Source organism: Apiospora hydei (assembly GCF_038363865.1).
Source record: "Apiospora hydei strain CBS 114990 chromosome Unknown utg000007l_segment0_segment0, whole genome shotgun sequence".
Classification (NCBI taxonomy): Eukaryota; Fungi; Ascomycota; class Sordariomycetes; order Amphisphaeriales; family Apiosporaceae; genus Apiospora; species Apiospora hydei.
Genome location: NW_027117366.1, coordinates 2,150,853 through 2,166,481, shown reverse-complemented (window position 1 = coordinate 2,166,481; position 15,629 = coordinate 2,150,853). Strand labels below are relative to the sequence as shown.

General features: G+C 51.1%; 2 protein-coding genes across 2 annotated transcripts; both read right to left on the bottom strand.

The window, feature by feature from the left end:
• Positions 1-824: 824 nt before the first annotated feature.
• On the bottom strand, positions 825-1,597 carry PG997_009750 (uncharacterized protein; the record flags this gene model as incomplete). Its single annotated transcript, XM_066814065.1, has 2 exons — positions 825-1,020; positions 1,068-1,597. 2 exons carry the CDS (start codon positions 1,595-1,597, stop codon positions 825-827), a joined length of 726 nt encoding a protein of 241 aa, XP_066666027.1.
• A 10,888-nt stretch (positions 1,598-12,485) lies between these two features.
• On the bottom strand, positions 12,486-14,882 carry PG997_009749 (uncharacterized protein; the record flags this gene model as incomplete). Its single annotated transcript, XM_066814064.1, has 3 exons — positions 12,486-13,332; positions 13,383-14,609; positions 14,662-14,882. The coding sequence occupies 3 exons, from the start codon at positions 14,880-14,882 to the stop codon at positions 12,486-12,488; spliced, it is 2,295 nt and encodes a 764-aa protein (XP_066666026.1).
• Positions 14,883-15,629: the final 747 nt, after the last annotated feature.

The window sequence follows — 15,629 nt, the reverse complement described above, 5'->3', positions numbered from 1 at the left end:
TTGTCGGCACATGGTTTCTGCTTGTTACACTCAACCCTTTCCACCCCGGGAATGTGATCGGTCGAACGGCAGGATCATGATTTATGATCTGTTCATGACGATATAAGAAGTTTCGAACTGATTGGGCATACTTAATGTTCGCTTCAGCCGGTCAAGGTACGGCACGTGGCGTGCATGGTTGCAGCTCATGGTTCGCCTTCAGGGGCTAGGAATCGCCACTGGGATAGGTATATACGTAGTGCTCGGTTTCGGTTGAGCCAAATGTCCTGGAGGGAGTCACCTTCTGGACTTGTGGTACAGGCACATGATGGCCATGATAGTGTCCGTGGAACTTGAGACCAACAGAGTTTCATAAGGTACAACGAAACCTAAGCGAATAACATATCCCGTTCCATGCTAGCCATGATCTACCCATGTTAAGACGTATCCGACTGACCAACAGCACTGGCCCTGAGTATTTGGCCACTTGATCAGATACTTTCACCATCCCAAGTGATGCGTGAAGTTGTCTTATCAGTCACTACTTCCTTTTCAGTGAACTTTTATTTTCCCCTTCCTGTTTTTTCCTGCAATAATATATTTACCCAAGAATCAAGAGAAGTCAACGCCCCCTGATCGCATCAGATGGCGGAAGTCGCGAGCCCGGTATAAAAAGACGGCATCGGTCACGCCCCCATGGGAAGAATGCAGTGCCATATGGACTCGGCCCCGCCGACTGAGTTCCCATGGGTTGCGTGGTTGCTCTGGTCGATAGCCACCCGCGATACCCTTACTTCGTCTTTCCATCGAGGAGGATACTATTCAGAGCACTGGGCCTGTCTTTGCTAGAGAGTCGACCAGTGGCTCATGTTGGAAATATCCCGTTCAATACGTTCGCGTCTCTTGTGGTCGGCCCCGATTACAAGACCATTCCAGGGTTCGTCTTCATCAACCTCCACAACATCATTGCTATTCATGTCCTGAAGCTTGCTTTTCTTCTCTCTCGACTTTCGACGATATTGGTCTTTACTGTCAAACTCACTGTTGTGCGTCAGAAAGGGGTATCGTCAGGGGCAAGAACAACTTACGGGTCGGACCCTTGGTGGACATCCGTTGACTGGGTTGAATCAGTTGAGCCCTTCTTTCTTTTATTGGACTTCTTGTTGCTCTTTGATGGCGAAGCCGCAATTGGGTTCTTCTTGTGCCTGTTCCCAGCTGTGGGAGGAGCTTCCCCATGCACGAAGGACTCAGGGGACGCCACCCTAGGTATATCATTGTCGGATCCGGCGTGATCACCTGCATCGTTGCAAGTAGCAAGGTGATGCTGGTTATTGGTCATGAAACCAGGACCAGACATTGTGGGTGTATTGTCAAAAGCGCCGTTGTCGATGCCATTGTAGTACATGGCACCTCCTGACCAGTAGCCGCCGGCATCATTCACGTCGAGGCTGTTTCTCCCTGGTCGAGTTGGAGCAACTGGGGTATCGGAAATGTTCTGGTAGAAAGGGGTGTCCCCAGAAATGTTCCCAGTATTATGCATCTCCACAGTATCATACAGGTCTTGATACGGGATGTTTGCATGAGTGTATCGGTTGTTGTTGCTGAAATGAATGGGCATCGCTAATCAAGACGTGATTACGTTTCGCGAAACTTGAGGGTGGGCAGAGACTTCAACAGGATGAATCTTCCGAGATGGGCTCTGGCGTTTATTAAGGACGCAATGTCCCCAGAAAAAGTTGGGCTTTAGGCGACAAGCATGTGAAGGCTAGGGATTGTTTCGACATGAGTTCAGCGTTGCACAAAGGACCGTGGGACACGAAAAGGAGAGGTTTACCAAGCCCAACCAGCAAATGACACGCCTGATGGGTTGTTGCCTGGCAGCTATATCAGCAGCGCCTGGTGATCCGCGAACCACCAATCGATAGGATATTGTCAAGGGGGCATAGGCGCAGCTTTCTCACCGCCACTGATGGTTAGGGTGTGTTATGTAGAAGCCCAACGACACCGATGGGCAGCATCTTGGTTCTCAGAAGCCTGGTGATGGTGCGAGTAGTGGCTTCTTGGGTTACATGGGTGTTGATTGGAACTGAGCGAGTAGGGACTATCCATGGCCAGCTACCAGGGAATTGGATTCGCCGTAGGGTCTTGTCCATCGGTAGCAAGAAGCCAGCGTCATTTCGAGATTCACAATCTAACAGGGCGGAGTTGCGAAAAGGCAAGGTCATATAGGAATAGGGAGTCAATCCGACTGGGACATGAACGAGCAACAGCGATAGCTGCCTCAGGTCGGTGCCCGGCCTAGTGTTCTGTCCATCATGCAGGGCGAGTCGATGAAACAAAAAGATTGTTCGACAATAGAAGAAGACCCATGCCACCCAGCTTATGATTGAGCCATCGCGCCCTGCGACACAAGCAAGATTGCCGAGGAATGTGATTCGAACAGCTACGTGGATAGTAAAAACGCCAATAAGAATAATATCTACCAGTTTCGGGACATCGTTGCTCGAGGCCGGGCAGGCAAACTTGCCCACTGGGCATGCCCTCGCTCTTCCGGCAAGTTGAGGCGATACTTATACGTCTCATGAATGCAGACTGCCACTTTTCATGTGACCGAACAGGAAAGAACGACCGAAAGTTACCTAATACTGTGAACGGAAATAACGGGCGTGAGCGTTTAGATTTCCAAAATGGTCAAGTCGGTCCTTGAGTGGCAGGTGGACTAGCCAGTTGTCCTTCGGGCAGCCAAGTCCAGTGTTGGGGAAGAAGAGAAGGCTCGAGGATGAGAACGAAACTCGATGGACAAGCCACAGGCAAGTATAAAAACTCCTTCGCTGGAAGGGGAGGCAGTGTGGGGGGTATATGCACAGCGGCACGGTAAGTGAAAGAGCCGTCGACTCCTTGCTTCTATCTACCCCATGGCACCTTCCTGCTACAGATTCATGCCCCCCAGTGTGCACTAAAATCAGGGGCACCTGCCTCGAGTTGTCCCTCTTCATGCGTGTCGCCAGCCCAAGTCAACAGTCCCTCCATAGATCAATGCCATTGCTACTTCCCTCCTCGCGTCCCTCGCCTGCCACCCCGTTGATGCAGATTCCTGGTATCGTGAGCTACTTTAGTTTGCCGGAGCGGTCTACATCGCAGGTGTAATCCATTGAGAAAGATCAATATGCCATTCTCCATGCATATGTAGTGGCTTGGTTGCCAGCAGCGTTGATGGCACATTGTGGGTTGCTCGGTTGGCGACGGCTGGGGGGGAATGGGGTATGGCTATGCGTTGAGATAAGCAAAGAATTGAATCCAAGAACTGTCAGGTCTCACTGACACCCGCATTGGTGCTACGCAGAAGCTCCTTGAAAGAAAGGTATTTTCGGCCTATTCCTTTGAGAAGAACACGGTTGCTTGCCGTACGCTTGTCGCCTTCCCGCACCGCATGCCTGATGGCATCACACCCACCCACTGCTGTCGGAGGAGTGGCCACTTAATGCCAATAGGAACATCTGCATATGTGGCGTTGTGGTCGTCCGGCCGGCAAGTAATTTTCCATTACCCTTACATTTCATACAAGAGAAACTGCAGGCCTGATTCTCTCATGGCTGAAAACCCCGAAGGCATGCGTAACTAACGAGTCTGGCACTTTGAGAGACCAAACATCCAACCAACATCATCATACCTCCGCATCCGTTGTTATCATCATGACTCCCGGGCTGAATATTGACTTTGACTTTATTATCAGGGAGTCCTTATCCATCTCCCGAGCCCTCTGCTGAGCTGAATGTACGCGGGATGCGGTATCAGCTCGCCGCGGCTCAAAAACCTTGTCATACTTGATGAGATAATCCCAAGGATACCCGTCCACCCTAGTCGGCCTGTGGGTAGGGGAGCCCCAGTGGATCGTGATAAACATGGGATGGACTGCGAGACTGGCGACATGGGCTTGCAGCTTGCATGGTCTCTACCAAAAAAAGAAAGAAAGGAATCCCCGTCCCCGCGTTTGGAGATCTTGCTGATCCAATATTTCGCAATGAGACCGGATGCAGTGACTTGACGTGATACGCATGGAAATACCTTGTTGACTTTTTTCATAGACCAGGATATTCGGCGATGCTGCACACATTTATTGGTCGGTTATGCGGCTCTGTTAAGGACCAGTTCATGTGGCTACTTACTTACTTACACCGGTCGTGCCCTCGTTTATGATCTATCATCGGGCCTACGCACGTATGGCAAGTCTTGCCATTATTGTCACTCGAGGGCTTGCGGAATTCCTATTACAGACGTGGGTAAGTCTGCGTTTTCACCTTTCTCCTCGGGGATCTGGTTTGTGGTCTTGGCTGCTTTTGATATTCCAGCCACGACGGAGCGGGGTTGACGTGCTCTGTCGTACACGGCAGGTTGGGATGGACCAGGGTAATATGGTCGCCTGTGCTTCATGATCTCAGAAAGTCGCATCACCCCCGTGCCTGGCCATGCAAGGCGACTCGCGTCGATGCGAGAAAGAACATATCGCAGGAAGCAAAATAGAGATAGCCTATTAGAGACAAGCTCGGTCGCGTGTCCAATCTACAATTGATAAGCATCGCGTCTCTCTACGAGCCCGCATGTGCCGATACATCGACGCCGACACCATTCAGTGGCTTCGATATAATTCCGGCGCGAAAACGTCAATCTGTTCTTAAGCGAGCTTCGCGAGCCGGTTCCCCCTTACGGGCTCCTGTTTTGGCGCGTGGCAATAGGCACCCCGGCCTCTCATCATGCGCGTGGCCCGATGCGGTCGGTTTAGAGCAGCGCCTGCGTGGTGTTCCGGGTGTGATAATGGGCCGGAAATATGCAGCCCCTTCTGGGTACGCACAAGCGGATTTCAAGTGAAAGAGAAAACATAATTCCGTCGAGGGTCATGCCGATAGTTCTAGGTTGCCAGACTCCTGTTGTGTGTGGCCAGGCCTGGCTGGCTTCTAGGTTGGAGACGCTGTATCCGCTGAGCACCACCGATACTCGCGATTTGGATGTACTTCCGTGGCGAATTGGAGTATCATTCTCTGCAAATCTTGGGGAAGAACTCAAAGTTGAGTCGTTCTAATGAATTGACGCACGCGCGACGGTTTGGGATAAGTCGATGGGATCTACCCGCTACCCAGGAGACCCCTATATGTAGATCTAATATCGACGGCCACCTAGCAACGTACCTTTGAGATACTGTACTGAGATAATGAAGTTTTTCCATTACTGTTACACAACCAAAATGCTTTGAGTGTATTGACGAAGTAGTCATCAGTTGCCGTGCAGACGTACCCAGACCCTGCCGATCGAATGTTCTATTGGGTAGCATCACGATCAGTGCGTGGATAGTGGAACTAGCTGAGAGTATTTACATTCAAGCACTATTTGTTCCATGCAATGTCAAACACATGAGGTCATGGTAGTACTCCCAGCTCGAGTGCATTCCGATAACATTAGTTGGGGGTTCATCTGGGAACAATGTCGCAATCCGTATACTGGATAATGTACTAGGTAGAGCCAATGGCTGTCTCTTCCTAGAAAGACCACCCCATGTATAGTTCGTGTTTTCGTTCCATGTGCCAACATAATGTACGTATCCCTTGTGGCTTCTGTAAGTCGGCAGATGACAAGTCCCTTCCTGTCTGCCTACCAACCTACCTGCCCGCCCTGCCTATCTACCATAGAAGCACAGTCTACTGCACCTGTTCTCTGGTCGCCACATAAAGAAGCACTCGTGGGCGCAGCATAAGCAAGCTACCTCTAGAGGACTCCTGTGATCTGCGCCTGAGTAGATAAGAGGTGTGCGCCATGGCGTGTCGTGCTCGAATGGCGAGGCACCCCTTACGGGTTCATCTACAGCCCTGGTGGTAGGCTCGACAGTCTGGAGGGCTGAATCGATAAAATCGTAGACGGTTAGGGTGGTATTAGCTTGGCCCCCCTTTACACCGGCGCTGTGGATTAGGGTACTGCGCGTGGTACCAGAACGGGGTAGGTGATCCGCTACCCAATCGTGATAGTATGGTCTTATCATACACCTCGCTGGCCGATGCTCTCGCACAATCGAACACATGCAGCACGTTTGGTGGTATTTGGAGACCAGAAATATTGATAGGTTTGGCAGACAAAGCTTGGAGCAGTGTCTATCTTATGATCGATACGTCTACCACAAAGATAGGAGACGTCTTGATATGACATGGCCCCCTAACGTCAGCATTGCCAGGAAACCACGGCTCCCTATCAATTGAGTCGTGACTGGTATTTAGTAAAATGTAATAGTAACGTTCGTCAGAGCTTTGTACATGATCACGGAGCACATCAAACGGAGACTGCAACTGGAGATGACCTGCAACTTGCTCTCACGTAACCCACTGTTCGCCTGTTCATCTCCTTTCTGACCTGCCCCGGTCTCGGAGAAGCCCAAGAACTGTTTTATTATATACAACAAAGATGATGTACGCTAATTATGGTTCGTTGATCTTCGGGCGAACGAGAAATATTGGTGGTAATTCTGGAAAAGGGGTGCTAGGACTGTGGCTAGGAATAGGAGAGAGTCGCACGGGGCAACTGCCACTACATCGCCACTTATCCACCAGAACTTACCGAGGGCAATTTACACATTACCTGTTGAACACTCTATCTCAATGTCAATAGGCCAGTTTAGTACCCCAAATGCCGAATACACGTTCCATGCAACTATGCTTTACAGGGAGTGGAGCTATGGAAGCGTCCTACATCCCTCTACTCTCTGCTAGATACAATCGCCGCAAGAGCCTAGGAGCTTGGAAGTAAATTGCACAGACTGCTTCTCCCAATCCCCTAATGTATAACTTGTATACGGATTAGTTATAATAAAGGGGTCTAACCCAAGTGTATCACAAGGTTATTCACACTATTGTAGTTACATATCAAACACGATAATCCAGTAAGAACAAGATGCTTGAGAATGACTCTTATTGACTAGCAATAAACACGGGTTGATCTACGACTACGCAGCGGAAGCTTGTACAGTTCATGATTGGCTTTTCTTGTCTATCTGCGAAGGGGACCTTTGGTCTGACGTAGTCACTCAGGGTTTATTGTCCATGTCTTTAACGTGTTGTCGATTTCTCTTCGTCTTGATGCACGACCAATACTCGCCTGTCAGGTAATCAGCAGCGACTTGGTGAACTAGGTAGAATGCATAGTGGAAAGTGGCCATTCTTGGCCGCCGCGAGGACTGTTTCTTCTGTTTCCCCCTAGCATTATGGAACATGGATATAACCTGGCACCCGCCCGCCTCGCAGACCAAGCCACCTGGCATACAGTGAGACCGACCGGTCCATCAGTACATCCAGGCTTATTCAAGGAGCCTGTAGGCCACTAATCGCACCACCATATGTGTTGTCAGTGTTCCGTAATCGTGTCGTTCATCCTTTGTCGTCGGGCTCGGGCCGTCTCCGTTCGAGGTAAGGGGTCGCGCGCTCTCGGGACCCAAGCGGGCTCCCCTGGAGAAACGGATTCGGTGGAAGGAGGAGCCTGCGTCGGCATCGTGAGATAACGAGACCTCGTCGTCAGGGGCCCAAGGTGCGAAGAAGCGAGGCTGATGTGGTCAAAGGCTACTGTATCGCCAGGAGAGGTCGCGCTGATGAGCTCGACAGCCGTCGCAAGCACGTCAAAGATTTGTGCGTCCGGGGCTCGATCACTGAGCAATACCAAACTCGATAGAGAGTTGAATGAAATTTTTTCAAGTTAGAAGAAGTTCCATGGTATTGAGGCCAGCGTCGTAGTAGCCAATTCGTTTGGGCAGCAGTCTAGAGACGAGTCTTTGATGTTGCAGGTGTAGCTGAAGCCGCCCGGGAAACGAGCGGTGGGCTATCGGAAGCGTCTTGTACGACTTAACCCCCTGACTTAATGGTGGTTTTAGGTCACCTCGCCGATGCGTCTCCTTGTGTTCTGTGGTTCAGTAATCTTTACTTCAAAATCGTTGGAGCCGCCGGCATAATTGTACTGGTTCTGCGGTTGGTACTTGTCTAGAACCCCGGCCGCCCCGCCGATTTTCCAGCATTTCCTCCCACATTAGCAATAGACTGGGGTCTCATGCAAAGGGATTCACACATGTGTTACAGGTTGTGGCTGCCTTGTCTTGAAGGTGTATCACCGGTCTGAGGCTAAAAGACGATGCTGTACACCTTGTCTCATTGTTCTTCGAGAATACAGCATTCATTCCACCGCCAACACCCGGAGAAAGCAGTACGACCATTGACTGTTAACAAAGACCGTACAAGTCCCATGACTAGGCCCGTGAGCTATCAGATAGGGTCGGAGCCTCCCGAGAGCGGGCCTCAGCTGCTTCCTTGCCGCGCCTGCCATCTGATGCCCGAGAGGGGGATATTTAGATCGTATCCTAAATTCGGTGAAGCCAGGTGACCTAAGTAGAAGTTGCCTGCCTCGTCCCTGCTGCCATATGATAGGTCTTCGTCGAGAAGGTGGGCCCATAGTTAGCTGGCGCTACCGTCTCCTTGCTTGCCTTATTTCAAGGACCCCAGCCCTATGCTAACCGGTTCGTCGGGTCGTCTCCCAAGGAGTGAGATACAAAGCCCCTTGACGGACCCAGGTACTCGGACAGTGCGTGCCACACCGTAAGCCCGTCGTGCCTCGTCTTATATCACTCAAGTCCCCGTCCTGCCTCACCGAAGCCAATGTTGGAGGGAAATTGATCGATATCAAGTGTAATTTGCAGTGAAAGCATATCCGAGGCAAGTTATGAAGAGAGGCTTGAAACTCTTGCATCAGGTGGCGCGCATTTTCTTGCCTTTTTTTGCTGCCTTCAAGCTCTCAAGGGAAAAAATGAACCCGGGGGCTTTCAGCCTGGTCTCACCAATAAGCCGCCGGCATGACAAACCGAGGTGCCTTCTTCGGACCCAATTGGCCTAAAGTGAGACTCTATGGGTCTTCACCGAAAATGTACCGCAGCGAAGGCCCGATGATCGCCCCAGCCCGTGTCAGCTACACCCTCTCATGGCGTTGATGGTTGCAAACTCGGGTGGTTGGAGGTTTCTTTTCGGTGGCCCGCAATCCCCCGCTCGAGTTGCCGTGCATGGGACTATTCCGTGCTGACAACCCTGCTGCTGAAGCATGTCGATGACGGTAATGGCGAGTGCGTGGCAACCCTGAGTGATGTTCTCACCGGCCTCCTCAATAATCCGACCAATGGACCGTCATATATACAGTGGTCGGGGTCAACTAAATGAAGATGGCGGCATGGCGCGACCAGCGGCTCAATGGTAAGTGAGGAGGCTCTGACGTGTTCCAGTGAGCCGTCTGGTAGATTCGGGGTCACAGAGAGAGCGGCGGGTCCTTGCTTGCGGGGGGGCCAATAATGGCTCTCTGGGCGATGATGACCTGCATGGGCTCTGCATGACGAGGGTATGTCCTCCCACGCCAGTGCCAGCACCTCATGCCAGCAGTTGCTACCAAAAGTTCGTGGGCTCAGGTGGTTAGACCAACTCGATTCCAGCAGGTCTTGGTGATGTGAAAGACAGCGAGGGTGGCAAAATGCTGACCCAATGGGCGTTGAGCACCTAGCGCTGGCCGCAGAAGCGGCCACTGATATGCAGCTAAAGTCCGCATTAGGTGCAACTGTAAGTGGGCCTTCAGCTCCCTAAAATTGGTCGAGGTTAGGGGGCAGGCATTTCGTGAACAACCGCTATCATTGGAACCCAACCAAGTATGATATACCAAGTTCCACAATTGTGAGGCTCTGCGGTCCCATCTCTTTTCCACCCCGGACTGAGTGGAGCTAAGTAGCTTTCAGAGAGAATCCATATATAGTAAATCATCGGCCAGAGATCGTCTGTATCGTGACTCAATGTTCATGTCGTAATTCTGTGGTTTGTTCACACTTGTTGGCTGGCCGGATCGGGAGAGACACGGGCCATAGGAAGCCATTGCCACTGCTGTCCTGGCAGTTTTGTTCGTCCCAGTGGGAAGAACATATCTGGCCCATTTCCTCGGTTTGCAGGGGAGAAAAGTCAGAAATTAAGTATACACTCCAGAATTAAGAAACACTATACAAGCACGAGTGTGCAAGATGGGCATCTACCACGACCCTGATGCAGTGGTGTATATCAATGCCTTACAAACTTTGGTATATTTTTCCGTTGTTTCTCAGCAGGTTGACCTCTGGCTCTGTCGAAACTGTCTTCCTTGATTATATCCTGATCATCCATACTGGGGATAGTAGCCCTCGAGCACTCTCATAGAAGCCCGTCGCCCCTGTTGGCATTGGGTGTTCATGTTTGTATCCTCTTGGTATTTCACCTCGTTGCTCGTGTCTCAAGCGGGGTCTCGGGCCACTCATTCGATCGGTTTGCTCTTTCTTTTCCTGGTAGAGCTCGGCCCCCAATTATAGTCGTGGGCTATACTCGAACTCCATGCTGGATGCTAAGTGCTTCCAGGCGTAGGCCAGCACAGCATTAGCTGGCGTAAGTCCCGTCTCTTGGTCTCGTTCGGGATTGTGATATGGTTATTCAAAGCGCTTGTCGAGGAAGGAGAATGAGAAGACGGGATGGTTGTCGACCGTCTCAAACTGCCTGATGTTTGGACGCGGATCGATCGGGGTGCCGTCCCGAGGCTTCTTCGGGAAAAACCTTGTCGGCCCCTCGCCCCACAAAATCACTGTCGCTGTCAGCGAAGGAAGGCAACACTGTTGGAGACATCCGTACAGCTATTTGTGTCCACTACTGGGGCAATTGCAGGCTCATTGTTGCCTTCGGTGAGGCATGTTTGAGCAAGCTACGTTGCTGGGGACGAAGCATGTGCTGCGCCGCGACGACGAGGCGATGGTTGCCTTCCGGCTAGCTTAGTCGAGGGCAACCCTTACACTGGGAGAACCAGGATCAAAGTTGGTCGGGGTCGGGTCGCGCGGACCTCACTGTCTGCAGGCGAGAACATGCTCGTGGCCTGGTTGCTTCACGGGAAATGGCGCAGAGGCAGGCGTTGCCAGTCACCGAAAACGATTACATTGCTGATGTCTAACACGAACAGCAACCAGAAAGAAGCCTCGATGCTCATGATCTATCGAAAAGGGGCGTTCTGGTGAAGGCGCACCGGAGTACCTACATGGAAGACGCTCCAGGCTTGCACCGGGCGTCGACATACTTTGGGGCAAATGCCAACAAAACAACAAAGGCTATCTCCAGGATGCATAATAAGTTGAGAGGGGTAGAGCAGGCGACTACCCACTTTCGGAAGACTGTACATAATAAGTTGAAGGGTGAGTGGGATTGATTTTCAGGCGGAGGATCGATCATACGGCTGCCTGATCAAGGGCAACCTTACCTACTAGCAACCTGCCACTCAGGTAAAAGTATGTACCCATTTCCCCAATCAGCCTTGATGGTGCCCGGCAGTCCACCCGATGGGAACGAACCATATGAAACAATGTGCCACATTGAGCAGCATGGTCACATAGTCTCACATGTGCTATGATTCTGGTCAGCAATTCTAATAAACGTCCATGTTCAGTAACTTACCTAACTTACAAGGCACACCTTGCGATGTGCGATTACCACGGGAGCATCCCCGACATACCCGGCGTCCCCGTAAAGCCGTATTTTCTTAGTCAGTGGGTAGGAATTCTTCTTGGTTCGCCAGAAGCTACCCCAAGTAAAGGCTGACTTCAGGCAGCTTTGACGGCTTGGCTACTGGCCAATGTTGATCTTGGTCAAGTGGAAGGGGCCATCAAACTCCACTTCAAAGCATAACATATCGAAAGACTGGGAAAAAAAATCACTGCTCACATATTAACTTTACATAGGAAACCGACACGAATCTGTGTGGACAAATATTGTATGCATGAAGTCCCAATGCTTTGGTGGCGGGACCTTGGGCATATAGATAGATGATTAACAACCAGGCGGTCTTCAGACGCCTCACTCCTCGTCAGATCACCCGCAACCTTAGCAGCCAATTCGTCCAACCACGACAACACACTGTCGTACTCCCACTTCAACTGCATTGCTTTACAGCCCTTTGATTCCTAGTATCCGGGCGCCGCATTGTATACGATGAAGCATTCATGCCGATGCCTGGTGCTGATGACATGATTGCCGGAAACGCCCTGCACCGGTGTTTGCGCGGTTTCTGCGCAGGCAATGAGGCTATTCTCCAGCCTGGTCGATCATTCTCGCTTCCGCGTCGAATGAACACCTCCTTGGGGTTGCCTTTCTGGCCTGGCCCGACTGATAGGCAGGTAGGTCTACTAGCCTGGTTGCCTCGTTGCCCTGTCGCGCCGTTGCCCCGCATCAGTAGCAAATGAACTCTGGGGCAGTTCACATGCATGATGGGGGTGTGGAGTGAGCCATCGGCACAAGCTGAGACCAAGTTGGCATGATGCCATACCTTGCTCCAAGGACCTCTGCTAGCCCAGGTTGCCAATGATCCTGAGCAGAAACGTGCGATGCTGGCTCATTCATAGCACTCTGCATATACACACACAAACACGTGATGTGTCAACGTAATTAATTGGTTCACTGTCGTATGATGGGCTGTCTTGTCATGAAATCGTCGATGTCAGGCATGTCCTCATCGTCATGCTCTGCCTGGCCAATAGCCTTGTCGCCGGAAGATGACAGGGCTAATGTGGAAGCTCGTGATAATGTGTCTGCTTCCGAGATACTTGCCATCTCTGCATCAAGATTCATGCTGATATCAATCTCTTGTTCGAATCGGGAAGGGACTGAAAATTGGCGGAGCTCATCGTCGTAGAGTAGCCATTTTCCATGCCGCGCAATAGAAACACCTAGCCAAAGAACTCTCTCTTTCCGCTCGTCTGTCATAGACGCAACCTCGAAGTATTTCTCGTCATCGTCAACCTTGTCGTTGGAGAACCAGTCCGACGGGTAATACTTTTCAGCCCACAATAGGCCTCGAAGAGCAAAATCTTCCGGAAGGGGTCGGGGCAATTGCTTGACTGGCCGCGGGAACTCGTTGCTCTGAATCCTCTCATGCTCACGACACGAAGGGAGAAGGGAGTTCAAGAGCATTGAGACCATTTTCCAGGGAAACGTCGCCTCCAAAAGTTCCATGGCCGAGGGATAGGAAATCATAAAACGATAGAATACCAAGGTCGAATGCAGAAAGGGTAGGATGTTGGGATCGGCAAAACGAGGGAAAACTTTGCTGAATGTCCCCTCGGCAAGATGACGTGCTTCCTCAAGCCTCTTTGCATTTCGTTGCTCAGACGGATCAGGAATCTCCCTGGTGTTGAACTCTTCGACGCTTTCTTTCGGCCTCTTGGGCCGAATAGTTTGGTAAATGAAACTATTTTTGCCCCAAGAGAGCAAGGCAGAGCAGTTTGAGATTGCGATGAAATACCTAACCATGGTCAGTTTTAGGAACATGTTCGAGGAACTGAGGTTGCTTACCCGCATTCCATCCATCTTCGAGTTGTCCTACTAATGTGATTGTCAAGATTGTTGACAAACTCGGCTACTGCTGTTTGGTATTCGCTGCCAGTCTTTCCGGTGAACAGTAAGCCATGTGCCTTGACATAAGCAAAGTCAATGGGCAATAGACGTGATTGCTGGTTGGTAGAACCCAGCAATGGATCGAAGAGGGTCATGATTGATTCCAAGGCGGCAAAGAACGGATCTGGGGCAGAAAGCGCTTTCGAGTAGTAGTACAACTGCTGGAGTACATTCGGACGTGCCAAAATGGCGAGGTGATGATACAAGCGTCCAGTTCCCGGAACGACATCCGAGGCTTTTGAGTACCAACGTCTTGACACAGCAGTCCAAACCTCTCGATCGCGTATGTCGTCATCTTCGATTGCCATTCTGTACCGACCAAGGTCACCAAGGCATTCCATCCATGTCGCCTCAAATGCGGGCACTGTCTCATACAGCAGTGCCATCATAGAGTAAGCGAGGTAGATGAATGTCAGCATGTGCTCCAGGGAGGCAGGCAAACGGTGCCTCAGCAATTCAAGGAAGGCGTGGATCCCATGCTTCCACATTCTGCCAGGCATATAGTATTTGGCACCAAGTCTCCGCAATGACGAGCTGGCAGTTGGATGTTGAGAGGCTAGGAAGAAGTCGTGGTGCTCATGGAGCAAGGTCCGATGAAGAGCTATTAGGGCTTGCCACTGCTCGTTATTCAGTTTGGCATCCTTCTGTGTGTTTTGCGCATTGTCCACTTCGATGCACTTCGATTCCACCATGACTAAACCAGCATAGATGCCCTTGACTTCAGCGACCAACTGGAGGTGATCTATGGGGCGGGTCTTGAGTTGAGGGACATATCCAGCCTCGTTTGGGTCGTCAGAGACCTCGAGGTCGTCATGACTGGCTGCAGGTCTTGAACGAGTAGGGGGTTGTGACTCGACCTTTTTCCTTCCCACGTATACGTGATGAGCTAGGACCAGCGGGACCAGGATCGTTGGATTCCACAGCTTCCCTACTTGTGGCGCTCTATTGAAATCCGTATCCCGGGGTTTGGCTCTTGAACGAGCCGGGCTGGCATCGTCGAGCACTGCCTTGCCAGCGACACCCTTCTCTTTGGGAGTGAATTGCTTCGTGGGCGGCTCATGGCTCACGGCTTGTTTGGGAAGCTGGGCATCTTCCCCTCCCGAGTCATGAGGAAGCAGCCTATGCCTGCACATTGGAGATCAGTACATGCCGACTTTGATTTGATGGAGGACCGTACGGTTTGGAGGGCGGCAGTGGCTCTCTTCGCCATTCACGCACAACATCCGAGATGTCTCTATGTGCTACCAGCTCAGGATGACACTGATTTATGTGCTGTTTGGATTGAAATTCGGTATCGCCGACCTCAGCGGCACACCCTTCAACAGGGCAAACGAATTTGGCCCTTTTGCGCAATGCATTTGTAAATGAGTTTTGGACGATGTCTCCTTGGTCAGGCATTTTTAGGTCGGGCTTGGCGACATAAGCACATTCGAATATTAACCAGGGGCTATTCTAGGTGACAGAAGTCCTGTCGAGAGCCGAGAAGCTGCAACTGTGCAATTGCGAGCTGTGATCAACCTCGGCTTGATCTTCAAAATAGAATATTCCTAAAGTGGCAGTCAGACACAACAGCAACAACAGCAACACGTAAATTATGGTTGATGTTGCCACCTGGAAAACACGGTGGTTGCTTGGACTGCGATCGAGGTCCTGCGGACTGGTCCGATGAACGAGCCAGTGAACAGTCGGCGTAAGAGTGGGGTGCTTCTCCGCGTACTTCAGGCAGCATGGAAAAATGATCTGGAACGTACCTTGTAGCTTCAGCATAGGTAGCTTGATGAAGTCATAATCCCCCATTGATTTGCAAAGATCACAAGTCTCACGAAGAGGGCTGTTGAGGTGATGAAGCTTTATTGATATTGAGATTGGAAGATGATTGTGCGCGCACCGCACCGGCATACAGTGCTTGTTTTGTAGGCTCTACAGGAGGTACATTTTAGATGGTTGCCTAAAGAACTCCTTTGGGGGCGTGCGAACCAGGCGAACCACCCTGGATGCGGCTCAATTGCCATGGTGTTGGGAGGTCTTGCCCCCCAGCCCCAACCCCCTTCAACTTCCCAACCTTCTTCACTCACCACCAGTCATGGTAGGTCATCAGTCCCGACACTGAGATATTCTCAACTCGCCAGCGCCTATTGACTCTTG